Here is an 18,368-nt window from a genome sequence, read left to right as displayed (position 1 = left end):
TCCTCCTCTATACTACAGGGGTCACTGGGGTTGTGGCAGATCATATGTGGCACACGTGGCCCTGTCCACTTCAGGCCACACCCAGCACCCTCCCACCATTCCTCCTATATACTACAGGGGTCACTGGGGTTGTGGCAGATCATATGTGGCACACGTAGCCCTGTCCACATCAGGCCACACCCAGCACCCTCCCATAATTCCTCCTATATACTATACTATATATACAGGGGTCACTGGGGTTGTGGCAGATCATATGTGGCACACGTAGCCCTGTCCACATCAGGCCACACCCAGCACCCTCCCATAATTCCTCCTATATACTATACTATATATACAGGGGTCACTGGGGTTGTGGCAGATCATATGTGGCACACGTGGCCCTGTCCACTTCAGGCCACACCCAGTACCCTCCCACCATTCCTCTTATATACTACAGGGGTCACTGGGGTTGTGGCAGATCATATGTGGCACACGTGGCCCTGTCCACTTCAGGCCACACCCAGTACCCTCCCACCATTCCTCCTATATACTACAGGGGTCACTGGGGTTGTGGCAGATCATATGTGGCACACGTGGCCCTGTCCACTTCAGGCCACACCCAGCACCCTCCCACCATTCCTCCTATATTCTACAGGGGTCACTGGGGTTGTGGCAGATCATATGTGGCACACGTGGCCCTGTCCACTTCAGGCCACACCCAGCACCCTCCCACCATTCCTCCTATATACTACAGGGGTCACTGGGGTTGTGGCAGATCATATGTGGCACACGTGGCCCTGTCCACTTCAGGCCACACCCAGCACCCTCCCACCATTCCTCCTATATACTACAGGGGTCACTGGGGTTGTGGCAGATCATATGTGGCACACGTGGCCCTGTCCACTTCAGGCCACACCCAGCACCCTCCCACCATTCCTCCTATATACTACAGGGGTCACTGGGGTTGTGGCAGATCATATGTGGCACACGTGGCCCTGTCCACTTCAGGCCACACCCAGCACCCTCCCACCATTCCTCCTATATACTACAGGGGTCACTGGGGTTGTGGCAGATCATATGTGGCACACGTGGCCCTGTCCACTTCAGGCCACACCCAGTACCCTCCCATAATTCCTCCTCTATACTACAGGGGTCACTGGGGTTGTGGCAGATCATATGTGGCACACGTGGCCCTGTCCACTTCAGGCCACACCCAGCACCCTCCCACCATTCCTCCTATATACTACAGGTGTCACTGGGGTTGTGGCAGATCATATGTGGCACACGTGGCCCTGTCCACTTCAGGCCACACCCAGCACCCTCCCACCATTCCTCCTATATACTACAGGGGTCACTGGGGTTGTGGCAGATCATATGTGGCACACGTAGCCCTGTCCACATCAGGCCACACCCAGCACCCTCCCATAATTCCTCCTATATACTATACTATATATACAGGGGTCACTGGGGTTGTGGCAGATCATATGTGGCACACGTGGCCCTGTCCACTTCAGGCCACACCCAGTACCCTCCCACCATTCCTCTTATATACTACAGGGGTCACTGGGGTTGTGGCAGATCATATGTGGCACACGTGGCCCTGTCCACTTCAGGCCACACCCAGTACCCTCCCACCATTCCTCCTATATACTACAGGGGTCACTGGGGTTGTGGCAGATCATATGTGGCACACGTGGCCCTGTCCACTTCAGGCCACACCCAGTACCCTCCCACCATTCCTCCTATATACTACAGGGGTCACTGGGGTTGTGGCAGATCATATGTGGCACACGTAGCCCTGTCCACTTCAGGCCACACCCAGCACCCTCCCATAATTCCTCCTATATACTATACTATATATACAGGGGTCACTGGGATTGTGGCAGATCATATGTGGCACACGTGGCCCTGTCCACTTCAGGCCACACCCAGTACCCTCCCACCATTCCTCTTATATACTACAGGGGTCACTGGGGTTGTGGCAGATCATATGTGGCACACGTGGCCCTGTCCACTTCAGGCCACACCCAGTACCCTCCCACCATTCCTCCTATATACTATACTATATATACAGGGGTCACTGGGGTTGTGGCAGATCATATGTGGCACACGTGGCCCTGTCCACTTCAGGCCACACCCAGTACCCTCCCACCATTCCTCCTATATACTACAGGGGTCACTGGGGTTGTGGCAGATCATATGTGGCACACGTGGCCCTGTCCACTTCAGGCCACACCCAGTACCCTCCCACCATTCCTCTTATATACTACAGGGGTCACTGGGGTTGTGGCAGATCATATGTGGCACACGTGGCCCTGTCCACTTCAGGCCACACCCAGTACCCTCCCACCATTCCTCCTATATACTACAGGGGTCACTGGGGTTGTGGCAGATCATATGTGGCACACGTGGCCCTGTCCACTTCAGGCCACACCCAGTACCCTCCCACCATTCCTCCTATATACTACAGGGGTCACTGGGGTTGTGGCAGATCATATGTGGCACACGTGGCCCTGTCCACTTCAGGCCACACCCAGTACCCTCCCACCATTCCTCTTATATACTACAGGGGTCACTGGGGTTGTGGCAGATCATATGTGGCACACGTGGCCCTGTCCACTTCAGGCCACACCCAGTACCCTCCCACCATTCCTCCTATATACTACAGGGGTCACTGGGGTTGTGGCAGATCATATGTGGCACACGTGGCCCTGTCCACTTCAGGCCACACCCAGTACCCTCCCACCATTCCTCCTATATACTACAGGGGTCACTGGGGTTGTGGCAGATCATATGTGGCACACGTGGCCCTGTCCACTTCAGGCCACACCTTCCCACCATTCTTTCTATATACTGCAGGGGTCATTGGGCCAGAGCTGTACTATCTCAGGAGGAGGAGCGGTTGCTGTAACTTGCTATAACTGATGCATGGAACTGGAATGAGCCTTTGATCACTGCTAGTGATGAATGTAATCAGCTAATTATGATTACGTGGAATTTCAGGTCTATTGTCACAATCATGCCTATACGTAATTACGATTTGTAAATTCAATTGATTTCTTATATTCATTCGTAATGTTGTGTACATTATCCAGGAATTTTCGAGTAATTGTGCTGAATTTAGCAGTGAATAGCACAGTCCCCCATACCTGCTATTCTCCCCAAAATATAGTGGGTACAAGTCAAAAAATCATTTTTCAAAAAGACCTTGTAGTTTTAGAGAAAAGTCGATTTGAAAAATGCAAAGAAAAATGTTTTTTTAAACACAGAAAAACGACAGTTAAAAAAACATTTTTCTTTTGCTTTTTCAAAATCAGTTTTCTCAAAAACTATTAGGTCTTTTTGAAAAATTATTTTTTTGATTTTTTTGTATCCACTATTCTATGTAACAATTTTGGTGGCAATAGCATGTAGGGGGCCTTGCTATTCACCAGCACAAAATTATGTGAACATTATGCAAATATATACACAAAATTACAATTACTGATGAAATTAACTACGATTTTTTCCAAAAGTTCACATTACGATTTTGCATGGTAATTGCGAATTAGAATGCAAAATTACGTCTATGAGAAATCTGTGCTCATCACTATTCACTGCATTTTTTGACAGGTCCTCTTACCTGTTCAATGACGTAGAAGGCAAACTGTAGCCGCTGCCTCTGCAGGAAAGGGATGAGGTGTCTGAGGAGGACAGGAAGATGCTCGTGGCGGTTCCGGAATGGAATAAGTATGGCCACCTAAACAGACGTAAACAAAATCTGCATGTTACATGAACAGCACTCGCTATAAGTGAGCGGGAGATGGAGGATGCCATGTTTATTAACCTTTATACAATGCCGATTGCCTGGCTGTCCTGCTGATCCTCTGCCTCTAATACATTTAGCCATAGCCCCTGAACAAGCATGCAGCAGATCAGGTGACTGACGCGTGACTGGATTAGCTGCGTGCTTGTTTCAGGTGTGTGATTCAGACACTACTGCAGCCCAAGAGATCAGCAGGGCTGCCAGGCAACTGGTATTGTGTAACTGGAAATAAACATGACAGCCTCCATGTCCTTCTCACTTCAAGAGTCCTTTGAGCCCAGAGAGTAACAAGTACTACAATTTAGAAGTTTTAGAACACCAAACATTTTTACATTTTTTTTTAAATTAAATTTCGTGCAGTTTAGAACCTCATCATACTCATGAATTAAAACAGAATTAATAAACAAAATAAAAGGAAACCATGAAATCCATGTAAAAAATTTTTTTGGGGTAAGATTTGTTGAGGGCTAGCATGAACCAGGCCCCTAGGCTTTCTCCACGCCCTAGACACCTGTCTACGTTGCCTTGGGGATGATCCGGCTCTACCCGGGCCTAGTCAGTATGAAACTAATAATCCATAAACAGCTACTTTATCCCACGACTGATAATAGCAGGCATACAAAGATTGGCCGATGACTCCTTACCTTCCAGCGGGGGATGCAGTCACGGGGCTTCCAATGTCCACCAAGTCTGATGGAGTCTACAGCAAGGAGGTGGGGAAGGTTCTCCATCTGGACTTCACTCATGTTGACCTCTATGGGTCCTCCTGCATTGTGGCAAATGGAGAGAAGGTATGAGAAATCAAGCCATGATTGTTCTATGCCAGCTATCCTTTCTTATCACAGGTCTCTGTAGAATAACAGATACGATTTCTCTATGGGGAATGTCACCCTAATGCTGGGAATACACGGTTAGATTTTGAGCCATTTAGATGGCTCGATAGATAATTTCCGACATGTCCGATCTCGCGCCTGATCATTTCCTCTGGCCACCAGCTGCTCTCCCTTGTACCTCTCTAAAGTGGTGACGGTCCAAAAAAACCCCACCCCTCTTTCGCACAGTCTCCCCAGATTCTGTTGTAGCACCTTGGCGCCCACAGAGTAATTAGAACTGCTAGATCCTCCAGTATTGGTGAAAAGAATGGTAAGATCAGACCTCCCCGCAGTGACGTGATCACCATGCTTGTTGGTCGGCTGGTCAGTGATGTGTAGGTCTTCGGGAGGACTCTCCTCTCCAGAGATAGACATATCCGGTGCTCAATACCAAAAAGACAAAAAGTGGTACACAATTTCTGGGAGAGCTGGCAGGCACTGGGGTTAAACTGAAATTGGCAGGTTACCCATTAAAGTGTCCAAGCACAGTAACCTGCCAATTTCAATTTAACTCGAGTCGAGTGCCTGCCAGCTCTCCCAGAAAAAGTTATTTGTGCACTAGGCACTGTACACACCCATGTCTATCTCATCATGTCACACGTCACTTTGGGTATCCTTTAACTGGTTCCAATTTTTGGATGTAGTTTCCATGTTCAAAAAAGTCCTCAGCTGTGTTTCCATTGCATAGAATCTACGTCCACCAATGAAAGCCACCGACCCCATTCAATACAGTTAGGCAAAAAATTTTGTACATGTTTTCTTTAAAAAAATTAATGTAACAAGGTCGCAGTAAACTGGTTTTTCAGTTTTAACGCCTACCTTGCCCATTAACCCCTTTGTAGCCCCTGTAATAGCTATATATGTTAACACACCTTTAATGAGTGCCCCCGGTAGCGATTGGTTGCGATGGCTAGGGCGACAGTTCCGGCACCCAATGTTCTACAGACACAGGCATAGCAATTGCAGGGGGGCACCAGGGCTTTGGGGGCTCCTCCCACCATGCAGAGTAGCGCAGGAGCGTTACATTCACCTGCTTCCAGCGCTGCAGATCTCCGCGCATCACTGTAGCACTGGAACAGGAAGCGAGTCTCTGCTGCCATTCAACGGCTCGCTATCACATGACCAATGAGTGATCAGTGGCAGGAGGGCGGGCAGGGACGTTTGTTTACTGGCTGCCTGCCTGGTGCCTTGTGGGGGGGCCATGGACCTAGGGGGCCCCATGTATTTTTATTTTTTTATTTTTGCAGGGGGGGGGGGGGCATACATGGTAGTTATGCCCGTCTACAGATAAGTTGCTTTGCTGTTGCCTAGCGATGCATCCGTACAGAGATAACCCTTCGGACCTCAGTGAGCTCAATCCGTGGTAAGGCATGAAATCGTAGAATTTAAAATACATGTAAACACTTACAAACAAGAAGTACATTTTTCCCAGAGTAAAATGAGCCATAAATTACTTTTCTCCTATGTTGCTGTCACTTACAGTAGGTAGTAGAAATCTGACAGAATCGACAGGTTTTGGACTAGTCCATCTCTTCATGTAGGACTCTCAGCAAGGCTTTTATTCTTTATAAAGACAGTCCCTGAAAAGAATTTATACAATGATGCTGGCCAACCTCCTTACTCGCTGCACATTTTTTGGGCAGTTGGATGGAGCAACTGCCATTTACTAAGTGCTTTTGAAAATAAACAAAACCCTGAGAATCCCCCATGAAGAGATGGGTTAGTCCAAAACCTGTCTGTTCTACCAGATTTCTACTACTTACTGTAAGTGACAGCAACATAGGAGAAAAGTAATTTATGGCTCATTTTACTCTGGAAGAAATGCAGTTCATATTTGTATGTGATCACATGTATTTTAAATTTTACAATTTTCACGATAGTGTTGCTTTAAAGAATTCTTGGAAAAAATATTACCAAAAAGAAGGCCTAGATTGTCCTGAAGGAAAAAAAAACAAATATATATATGTTTGGATGTTATAAGTAATGAAAAAGTTATTGCTGTTTGAGTAGCCACACAGGTGAAGTGTCAGACTTGTCAGGATGGTACGGGGTAACCTATGGATGTGAGGGGGTTAATAGGGGTACAACACGAGAGGTTGGGTTCAGCAGAAGACCTGAGGCTTCCAGAATCTCTTACTCATTGATGGGAGTCGCTCTGGACACGCCCCGTACACGGGATAGCTGAAGTCTTCTGGAAGGAACGTTGTGGTCCTACTATGGGAATCATTCAGGCTGACATACACGGGATGTTCTGATGGAAGACAGAAAAAGACACGTGATTATATACCATCGATATTGTTTCCATCATTAAATATCATCATTATTATGCATTTGGCGGTGTCAGTATCTGGTCCTCACAATCTATCGTATTTGCCAAACTGCAGGAACAAGTTTCAGGAAACTTAACTCGATACTTTGGTTTCCTCACAAATTCTAAAACCAGAGTATCTGGAGGAAGCTCAGGAGGGCCTGGGAAAACCATACAGGCCCCATGTGGAAAGTGGAACCTGGAACTTAGAATACTACCACAAATCGTTGTACCAGATACTTCCCTGGTTATGAGATTCCATGTTCTGCTGCAGTGAAACACGCAGCTAGACAGGAGCAGCTATCCATAGCATTGGAAGGACGGGTTCCTTGTGGTCGACCTTCTTGCCATGATATTTAGGAACACTTCACTGGATGGAGAAAAGGAAAGCGGCAACGCCTCCAACACAATTCACCGCATGGCAAAGTGTGGCTTCAGGTTTGAGCCACATTCACCTTAAAGTGAACCTGAAGTGGGGTAAACAGAAAGGTGACATACTTGCCTATGTAGAGGGAACGCTCTATAGAGCCTTCCTGGTCCTCTCTGTGCCCCGTGCCCAGCGCCATCACTGGCAAAGTTCTACGATTCCCTCTTCGACCCTCCTCGGACAGCCTTTCAAGGTAATCGCATCCCAGAGTACCTCTGAAGACGAGTGGATCCGTACTGCCCCCACGTGAGGCTGACCTCGTGCATGCGCAGGGTTGCCTTCTCATCCCTTTAAAGAGGAGCTATCAGCCATACTATCTCAGAAATCCCACCCCCCATATATATAAGTAAATAAATACTTGCTCTATTTACATAACATTTGTACTGCACTGTCCACATTTTGATTTTAGTGATTTTTCTACAGAAAAAAAAAGAGAAAATGCTTCTTAGCATTTCCCATTTTAGGTGTGGCTATTTTGAAGCCGATCCTGGTGTCATTTCCTCCCTTACTCTCCTCTGCCTGATTGTGTATGCAGGAGGGAGTTTGTGTGCACCACATAACCATGACGATGGTACATGGCGGCTCAGGGTGAGTTCGCTGCTGTGGGCGCATATTGGGCTTGCTACCACGTATACGTGGGTTGTTATGGTAATCAGCGCAAGGACGCCGTAATGACACCCGCCTGGTTAGTCTGTACCTCTGGGTGTTACAAGCCCTACTGCATAGAGCCAAATTAATCCATGCCATGCAGTGATGAGGATCAACCAATACGAAACAGTCTGTATGCATGTTGGATTATTATGGTTCTGTACAAATGAACAAGCTGACACATCATTGCATTGCATCGGATGTGGAGGTGTGTTTAGCTAGAGTGGCCAGATTTTTGTCTGTTCAACCTGGGACAACCTGGGGGGGGGGGGGGGGGGGGGGGGGGGGGGGGGGGGGGGGCGGCGCGCACAGCGAAAAACGAGGGGATGCGCGCTGCGCCGAAAAACTGGGGGCTGCGGCGCGCGCAGCTCGCCGCGCCGAAATATGGGCATGGCCATGACATTCTATGGGCGGAGCTAACGTAATGATGTAACAACGAGGCATAAGAAAGCAGTGTTTACGCCATGATGTGGTGAAACGCGGATTCGCATCATGGGTGTGCAGAAACTGTGTGATGCTATTTAATAGTATACCGTAACCCCAAAGCAGCAAATATAGCCAACTATGACCATTAAATAATAAATGCAGCAACAGTTACCCCGGACACCAGAAAATAAATGCAATGTGGGCACATTTCAGCACAAAATAAACACAATGTGGGCACATTATAGCACAAAATAAACGCAATGAGCAACATTTCAGCACAAAATAAACGCAATGGGGGCACCTTTCAGCACAAAATAAACGCAATGGGGGCACATTTCAGCACAAAATAAACGCAATGTGGGCACATTACAGCACAAAATGAACGCAATGGGAGCAGATTTCACGTGGGAAAAAAAAGAATTTACTCACCTGGCAGAAGTCTCCTCTCGCTCCTGGCCGGCCTCTGGCGCGCTGCTCCTGGGACCGTCTTGCTCCTCCTCCTACAGTCTCCCGCGCTGACAGGCAGAGCAGGGCTACGGCAAAATGGCGCCCGAAGCCCTGTGCTGGAGATACAAATTGTCTCCAGTACAGAGCTTCGGCAGCCATCTTACCGTACCCTGCTCGCCTGCCGGTGTCGGAACACCGGAAGACTAAGGAGGTTGGAGCGGGGCGGCGGGTAATGAACTGGCACAGCCTCTATAGATGCCGCTGCCAGTTCATGCAGTTACAGTGGCCAGAGTCCTGAGGCCGGGACGTCCCGCAGCTAAAAGCGGGACGTTTCCCGGGACCTCATGCTGCCTGGGACAGCGGACCCCGAATCCGGGACGTCTGGTCACTCTAGTTTAGCTTCTAAGGGCAACAATGGTTAATTTGCATATATTCAGCAGTGGTGCTCTGGGAGACATCTCGGAGCTCACTCCAACCTGAATTATCGCAAATTCTATGTTTTAAGAAAGCAAACTTTTGTTCACCCTCCATAAGAAAGTCCCCTTTTCTAATCCTATGCTGCCCTCTGGTGGTTATCTACATAATATGACGTTACTAAAGGTGTCACCGTCACCCTTCATAGGAAAGTTTCCATTTCTATTCCTATGCTGCCCTCTGGTGGTTATCTGGCATGACTGGTTGCTCTAGGCTTCAGTCTTCATAAGAGTCTCAATATTTACTCCTATGTTGCCCTTTGGTGGTTACCTTCATGCTATGACTGGCTGCTCTGTTGGATCTGTAGTATAATAGCAGTACTGTAATTCAATCGGTGATTTGCCTCTGGGGTACCTACCTGTGTGGTTAGTCTTATTACTTCTCCGGGGGTAGGCGCTGCGCACTAGCTGCTCGTAGACCTCAGCCCCTATAGAGCGCATGTTGTCCCGGATAAGAATGCTTTGTGCTCGCATCATGAAGAGGTAAGTATTCACTGCAGAGACACAACATGGAGACACGTGTAATACCATGCAATAACGTGACTATCCTGACGCTGCACAGAGACATAGCAGTATGCAGAGGACATACACTATTCATGAGATCATAACTAACGTTGCTGTAATTCTGTCATCTGCAGCAGAAGAACGCAACACACACAATCTTAACACACAATCCGATTGCTGATTACGCACGAAACAATAACGTTCCCTGCACAGCGGAGTATATTGCATTACGGATACTTTACTATCAACTACCCCTAACCTTCTCTCCCCATCACCTTTATCCTTCTCCTAACCTGTCCTCTAGCTAACTAACCCACCTCACCCAGGTATCGGAGGCCAACGTCCATTAGCTGTTCACCTCCCCGATATCCAGAGCTTGACCTCTGATAGCTGAACCCCACCTCCATTAGCCACTCACTTTCTGGTAAAGCCAGGCTAGGTAAAGCCTCCAGCGCACCATAGTCTAGTCATCAAATTACATTGCGGCCTATACCGGTGCCTGGTGTAGCTGGCGCTCCAATGAAATGATCAAGGGCGTAACCAGTAATCACTGGGCCCACCTGCAAAAATTTGGGTGGGGCCCCCTCCCGCCAAAACAAACCTGCAAATCTTTGTCTGCAAAACTATCTATGATTCCTTATCAGTGGCTGAGCAGATGCAGTCATTAGAACAATTATGCAGAGAGTAGAAAGTTTTTTTTCCCTCCTTGCCCTTTGTTGTTAGTTTCTCAGGATGGGGCCCCCTGTGGCTTCTGGGCCCTCCTGTGGCTGCATCCCTTGCAGGGTCTATTGTTACGCCCCTGGATCCAGGTCCTTAGCAGGTTGGACACTTGAGGTGCAAACGTGCGTGTTGTGCAGGAGGTTGCTGCATACTATGTTAGGCCCAGTAGGTCCACTTCTGAGACCAAATGGCAGCTGACTAATAGACAGCTGTGGCCACTGTTACACTACCCAACCATACCAAGTGTGGCTACCATGACTCCCTACCCCCAACACACACAAACATGCCCTTAACATGTGTGGCCATATGACTCCCACAACCATAGCTAATGTGGCCACCATGACTACCCCAACCGCAACAAGTGTATCCACCATGACTCCCCCCCCCCACACACACCAATAACAAATATGGCCACCATGACTACCTCAACCATGACAGGTGTATCCACCATGACTCCCCCCCCCCCACACACACCAATAACAAATATGGCCACCATGACTACCCCAACCGCAACAAGTGTATCCACCATGACTCCCCCCCCCCCACACACACCAATAACAAATATGGCCACCATGACTACCTCAACCATGACAGGTGTATCCACCATGACTCCCCCCCCCCCACACACACACCAATAACAAATATGGCCACCATGACTACCCCAACCATGACAGGTGTATCCACCATGACTCCCCCCCCCCCACACACACCAATAACAAATATGGCCACCATGACTACCCCAACCGCAACAAGTGTATCCACCATGACTCCCCCCCCCCACACACACCAATAACAAATATGGCCACCATGACTACCTCAACCATGACAGGTGTATCCACCATGACTCCCCCCCCCCCCACACACACCAATAACAAATATGGCCACCATGACTACCCCAACCATGACAGGTGTATCCACCATGACTCCCCCCCCCCCCACACACACCAATAACAAATATGGCCACCATGACTACCCCAACCGCAACAAGTGTATCCACCATGACTCCCCCCCCCCACACACACCAATAACAAATATGGCCACCATGACTACCTCAACCATGACAGGTGTATCCACCATGACTCCCCCCCCCCACACACACCAATAACAAATATGGCCACCATGACTACCCCAACCATGACAGGTGTATCCACCATGACTCCCCCCCACACACACACACCAATAACAAATATGGCCACCATGACTACCTCAACCATGACAGGTGTATCCACCATGACTCCCCCCCCCCCCCACACCAATAACAAATATGGCCACCATGACTACCCCAACCGCAACAAGTGTATCCACCATGACTCCCCCCCCCCCCACACACACACCAATAACAAATATGGCCACCATGACTACCTCAACCATGACAAGTGTGACCACCATAACCTCCTCCACCAATAATAATTGTGACCACCATAACCCCCCCCCTTCCCGAGCACACACCCATAACAAATGTGGCCACTGGCCACGTGACTCCTCCAACCATAACAAGTGTGACCACTGGCCAGCATGTCTCCTCCGCCCACAAGAAGTGTGACCACCACAACATGTGACCACCATGTGACCACCATGACTCATGGCTGAGAAGACTTGGATGGCCAGACAGCAGACACCATAGAATAAAAGGATCCAATTTTACAGCAATTCAATAAAAATCATCGGTTGTTGCAAAAATTAGAACGCTTTTTTTCTCATTTGTTCAAGAAAATATAATTGAATTTCCTGTTTTTATTTCATAAAAGAAGATCGGGAGTAGTAGATTTTTCCGATTTTTATGAAAATTGAATGATGTAGGGTAGATTGTCAATTCTTTGATGTACAGATCCAAGCAATTTTTTTCTGAATTTTCAATATTTTTTTTTTCATAATTGGGCAAAAATTGAACATATGTGTGTGGTACATTGGTCAGATTTTTTTAAATGCTACTATCAGTCAGAAAATTGATTGCAATTCGTGAATTGAAAAAAATATTTAAAAAAATTGTATGGGGTGCGGCCACCTTAGTTAGTGGCTCCTATTCTTTGATGTACACCCCTCATTCTTAGCTGAGAAGGCTGAGAATGGCTTGTAGCTCTTATTGTTTTCATGAAAACTCTGACAAGTGGACCTGCCTACATCTTTTCTTTACTACTATATACAGAGCCGGATTAAGGCTAAATGGGGCCCTAAGCAAAGTAACTGATTTGGGCCCCCCCATCATGTCGTAATAGAATCAGAAGATGCAGCTGCACAGCAATATGCCGCACACACCGGGCAGCCGAGCTACTGGTTGCTATGGGCAACAGCCCGCTTTCCTCTGTGGGTGCACAATGCAGGGAATAGCAGCGGCAAAATGCAGAGTGAGAGATGAATGGCTGGGACATTTGCACTCAGGGGCTGGGGCACCCCTGTGAAGAGGGTGCCAGATATCACAGCAGCAGCACTTTCCCCCTGCATCTCCAGCCTGGCAATAGCAGAAAGCTCTGGACACCGCCAAACCGGAAGCCATTCCCCAGACAGAATTACATAACCACTCCCACCACCGAACAACCAATTTCCTCCCAAACTAGACAGCCACAATGCAGCCTCCATCCCAGTGAATACGATAGTCCAGCAGAGAAGGCAGCCGCAGTGGGGGAGATTGACAGCACCAGATGAATCACATTCACCTATTGCGATCCAAGCAATAGAGGTCCCGTCATCCGGAGCCCATCTGTCTCCTCTAGAGTGCTGCCGCTCTGTTACTACTACTATTACTACTTCCTACTTCCTGTCTGATCTGAGAATCAGGAAGTTCAGAGCGAGCGGCTGCACTGTAGAAGAGACAGATGGGTTTCAGATGACGGGATCTCTATCGCTTGGATCATGGATAGGTGAGTGAGCGTTTGCCATCTGTTGCTATCATTCTTGCTGCAGCTGTGGTTCTCTGTGGGAAGGGAGGATGGAGTGGGCAGCGGCAGAGCGCACAGTAGCAGGAGGGGGACCTAGGAGGAGAGCCTGGCTCTGAAGACAATCAGCAGCGCACGGCATCATTTGACAAGACAAGACAAATAACATTTATATCGCGCTTTTCTCCTGGTGGACTCAAAGCGCCAGAGCTGCAGCCACTAGGATGCGCCCTATAGGCAGTAGCAGTGTTAGAGAGACTTGCCTACGGTCTCCTACTGAATAGGTGCTGGCTTACTGAACAGGCAGAGCTGAGATTCGAACCCTGGTCTCCTGTGTCAGCTGCAGAGCCCTTAAAGGGACTCCAAGCAGTGTCTGTGGATATGACTTTAAGCATACCCACAACTAATTCATTACATCCTCACACCTACCAGCATGATGTTTGTAATTATATCCCCCTGGGTTCCTTATATTTCATTGCATTGTGCTGAATCGAGCTGCCAACTTTGGAGAAAAGTCATCTTGTGGCCGTGACTTCGATCGCGAAAATATCAAAAACTAAAAGGCATAGAGCAGCCGTTTATATATCATTGGAATGAGGAGAAAAAGAGCTTTAAAATGATATGCATCTTTCCATAGTTACTGCACTGCTCAGAGTCCCTTTAACCATTATACCATCCAGCCACCGCTGACTTTGGAGAAAAGTCGTCCTGTGGCCACGATTTCGATCGCGAAAATATAGAAAACTAAAAGGCATAGAGCAGCCGTTTATATATCATTGGAAAGAGGAGAAAGAGAGCTTTAAAATGATATGAATCTTTCCATAGTTACTGCACTGCTCAGAGTCCCTTTAACCATTATACCATCCAGCCACCGCTGACTTTGGAGAAAAGTCGTCCTGTGGCCACGATTTCGATCGCGAAAATATCGAAAACTAAAAGGCATAGAGCAGCCGTTTATATATCATTGGAAAGAGGAGAAAGAGAGCTTTAAAATGATATGCATCTTTCCATAGTTACTGCACTGCTCAGAGTCCCTTTAACCATTATACCGTCCAGCCACCGCTGACAGGATGGCAAGGGCTGGTTTATGTGCTGATGGGGCCCCTTTGACTCTGAATGGGGCCCCAAGCGACTGCTTTTGTTGCCTGGTCGGTAATCCGGCCCTGACTATATACTATTTTCTGACCCATGAAATCCTTCCAGTACATTAATAGTTATAAACTAACAAAAGTATATTTAGTCATGCAAACAACATGCTGGAGGCAGCACATCTCTTACCTGTGCCTGGGGCAGCATAGATGAAATAGAGGAAGGAGGACGAGAGGGAGAAGAGGAAGAGAACCGCCAGGATGGAGCGCTTTGGCAGCCGATTCATCTTCCCCATCGATAGCTGACAGAATCTTCGCAGCTTTAAAACTAATGAAGAGTTTCCAGTTCCAAGAGTTTGGGGTGTCAGAAGGAGGCTCTAAGGAATAGTCACATGTTTTCCACAGACCAGAACAATGAGCAGATCTCACCAACCAAGCCTTGATGGAGAACGACCGGAGAGAGTCCACTGACCAGGAATAAACAGTCTTCTTATGCTGATGAAGTGATGTGTGATGGCTCTGTCAGGAGGACATGTTTATTTAATGAGGAGGGAGATGTTCCACAGATGACAGGTATCTTAAGGAGGGGCTAGCACCTCAGATAACATGTCTCCAGGTATATAGAGGGATGGATCCTTGGATCGTAGAAATCATTTAGGAGTTGTAACCCATCATACATTAGGTGCCTCCAAGTATTTAGGAGGTGTGCCCCACTCATACGATTGGTGTTACAAGTATTTAGGAGGTTCTGCCTCCTCATAGGATAGGTGCATCCAAGTATTTAGGACAGGTACTCCTTCAGATGATAGGGATCTCTAAATTTTTAGGAGGGTCAGACCGAAATATTACAGGAGCCTCAAAATATTTGAGTCTCCCACTATTTTGGAAGGACTGAGGTCTTCAGGTATTTAGTGTGGGGTAGTCCCTGAGATTACCGGGGTATGAAAGTGTTTAGGAAGAGGAAGCCACTCAGGTGATTGGGTTCTCCATGGTTTTTAGAAGTAGAAAACAAGAGACATTCAATGTAAATGAAAATATATACATTAACTAATATACTCTAGCTGTCAAAGTATTAATGAGGGCATGTTTTTCAAATGATAAAAGTGTCCAGTTGTCCACATATAGAACAGGAGCTATTGCAACGTGACTGAGGTCTGGAGGAAAACTGTAGGGATCTTTCGGTATGAGAGGTTTCTAGCTATGGACAAAAAGATTTCATTGAATTTTAGGGCTCTGTGGAAAAGGAAGAGACTCCTTGTGTGAGACAATAAAGAGACAATAAACCCCAGATTTTAGTGGCCTGTATGTAAAGAAGAGACTATGCTTCTTGGACTTTTGTTGGTGGTGGATACTTGGTCCTTGGATGTTTGGGGTTCTTCAGCATAGAAGTATATATTTCTTTGGTGTAAAGGTCCCTTAGATGCTGAAAAGCAGTTAAGGTAGAGATGGACGGCTGCTAGCTAGGTTTTGATGTTGGGAGAGATACACACGGGTGTCAGGATTTTTCACGGAACATTCTGGAAATGGTAGGGAGGACTAGGGATTCAGAAGTAATGTTCAGTATAGAAGTTGGCCAGGTATTGAGGAAGTTCTACCACAGATCTTGGAGTTGTTTCATAGAGGTGTACACACATTTAACAGAGGAAGCTTTTTAGATGATTGTAGACACTAGATACTGAGAATTAAGTAGTCCTATAAGTCAGTGGCAGTCTGGCAATTAACCAGAATATATATTGTGGTATGGAAACACATAACACCAATGAGAAATACAGTGTGACTGAGGTACCTGTGAGATGATAGGTGGAGCCTGGGGTCAGCTTCTCAGCAGATGGTAGTATCACGTACATAAGGACCATGGATGGATCGGAGCTAGCTACAAAGATCCAGGATAGATATTATCACAAGTTACGTGATGAGATAAGGGCATCATAGAAGACTGATCTGCAGGTGATTTGGGACAACTGATAGTATTGACTAGGGAGACATGAATTATGAGGTTTTCTGTATAGCGAAAAAGGGACCAATTCCAAAAAGACCTGCTCTCTGGGTATTAAGGGAAGGGCAGATTTATTAATTATCTTCCTGGGTATCCAGCTATGGCAGATCCACAAATGATGGACTCCCGAGGTACTGAGAAAGTACACAGTTCCAAAAATGATGAGTTCTTAGAGTATTTTCAGAGCAATAAAGAAAAGGAAGCCAAGGTCAGATGATCTAAAGATAATGGACTATCAGGTTCCTGATGAGGAGGGCATATCTGTAGATAATGGTTAATCAGGGCATTATGGAAGGGTCACATCTACACATGGTGATGGGTTATCAGGGCACCAAAGAGGAGGACAGATCCACAGGTCATGGGTTCTCAGGATACTGAAGAGGAGGATTAGTCCACAGATGATAAACTTTCAGGGTGCTGAAGAGGAGAGGTCCACAGATGATAGTATCTCTGGGCACTGAAGAGGAGGAAAGGTCCACAGGTGATGGTATTTCAGGGCACTGAAGAGGAGAACAGGTTCACAGGTGATGGCATCTCAGGGCACTGAAGTGGAGGACAGGTTCACAGGTGATGGTATCTCAGGGCACTGAAGAGGAGAACAGGTTCACAGGTGATGGTATCTTAGGGCACTGAAGAGGAGGACAGGTCCACAGGTGATGGTATCTCTGGGTGCTGAAGTGGTGGACAGGTCCACAGGCATAGATGGGTTCTCCCATTACAGACAATCTACAAATTCTGCAGCTGGCACAGGTCAGAGCCCCAGCTCAGCCTGTATATACTGGGGATCACTGGGAAGGGTAGACATCTTCTGACCACCACATACAAAGGTGGCAGAGCTGAGGGCTGTGAGTCTCTGTGAGGATATAATGATAGAGGAAACCCTGCACTTCTATAAAGCTCAAACAATATGGAGCAAGTTTCTTCAGGTGGAGGACACCTCCCCTTCCTCCAGCAATGCACAAACAATGGTCTTCACTCCTCCCCTTCCACCAGCAATGCACAAGCAATGGTCTTCACTCCTCCCCTTCCACCAGCAATGCACAAGCAATGATCTTCACTCCTCCCTTTCCACCAGCAATTCACAAGCAACAGTCTTCACTCCTCCCCTTCAACCAGCAATGCACAAGCAATGGTCTTCACCCCTCCCCTTCCACCAGCAATGCACAAGCAATGGTCCTTACCGCCCCCCTTCCACCAACAATGCACAAGCAATGGTCTTTACTCCTCCCCTTCCACCAGCAATGCACAAGCAATGGTCTTCACCGCTCCCCTTCCACCAACAATGCACAAGCAATAGTCTTCACCCCTCCCCTTCCACAAACAATGCACAAGCAATGGTCTTCACTCCTCCCCTTCCACCAGCAATGCACAAGCAATGGTCTTCACCCCTCCCCTTCCACCAACAATACACAAGCAATGGTCTTCACTCCTCCCCTTCAACCAGCAATGCACAAGCAATGGTCTTCACTCCTCCCCTTCCACCAGCAATGGTCTTCACCCCCCCCCCCTTCCACCAACAATGCACAAGCAATGGTCTTCACCCCTCCCCTTCCACCAACAATGCACAAGCAATGGTCTTCACTCCTCCCCTTCCACCAACAATGCACAAGCAATGGTCTTCACTCCTCCCCTTCCACCAACAATGCACAAGCAATGGTCTTCCCTCCTCCCCTTCCACCAGCAATGCACAAGCAATGGTCTTCACTCCTCCCCTTCCACCAGCAATGCACAAGCAATGGTCTTCACCCCTCCCCTTCCACCAGCAATGCACAAGCAATGGTCTTCACCCCTCCCCTTCCACC

At 47.7% G+C, this 18,368-nt stretch overlaps 1 protein-coding gene across 1 annotated transcript in view; it reads right to left on the bottom strand.

The window, feature by feature from the left end:
• Positions 1–14,866, bottom strand: part of LOC137540765 (beta-1,4-galactosyltransferase 5-like) — a 30,284-nt gene extending 15,418 nt beyond the window's left edge. The window contains exons 1-5 of the mRNA XM_068261915.1: positions 14,761–14,866; positions 9,745–9,879; positions 6,794–6,907; positions 4,429–4,550; positions 3,602–3,718 (exon numbers count right to left, since the gene is read on the bottom strand). Of these exons, the coding sequence (XP_068118016.1) occupies positions 3,602–3,718; positions 4,429–4,550; positions 6,794–6,907; positions 9,745–9,879; positions 14,761–14,866 (594 nt within the window). The remainder of the gene's footprint in view (positions 1–3,601; positions 3,719–4,428; positions 4,551–6,793; positions 6,908–9,744; positions 9,880–14,760) is intronic.
• Positions 14,867–18,368: the final 3,502 nt, after the last annotated feature.

This window comes from Hyperolius riggenbachi, chromosome 12 (genome assembly GCF_040937935.1).
Source record: "Hyperolius riggenbachi isolate aHypRig1 chromosome 12, aHypRig1.pri, whole genome shotgun sequence".
In the NCBI taxonomy this organism is placed as follows: domain Eukaryota; kingdom Metazoa; phylum Chordata; class Amphibia; order Anura; family Hyperoliidae; genus Hyperolius; species Hyperolius riggenbachi.
This window is presented reverse-complemented; position numbering and strand designations above follow the sequence as displayed.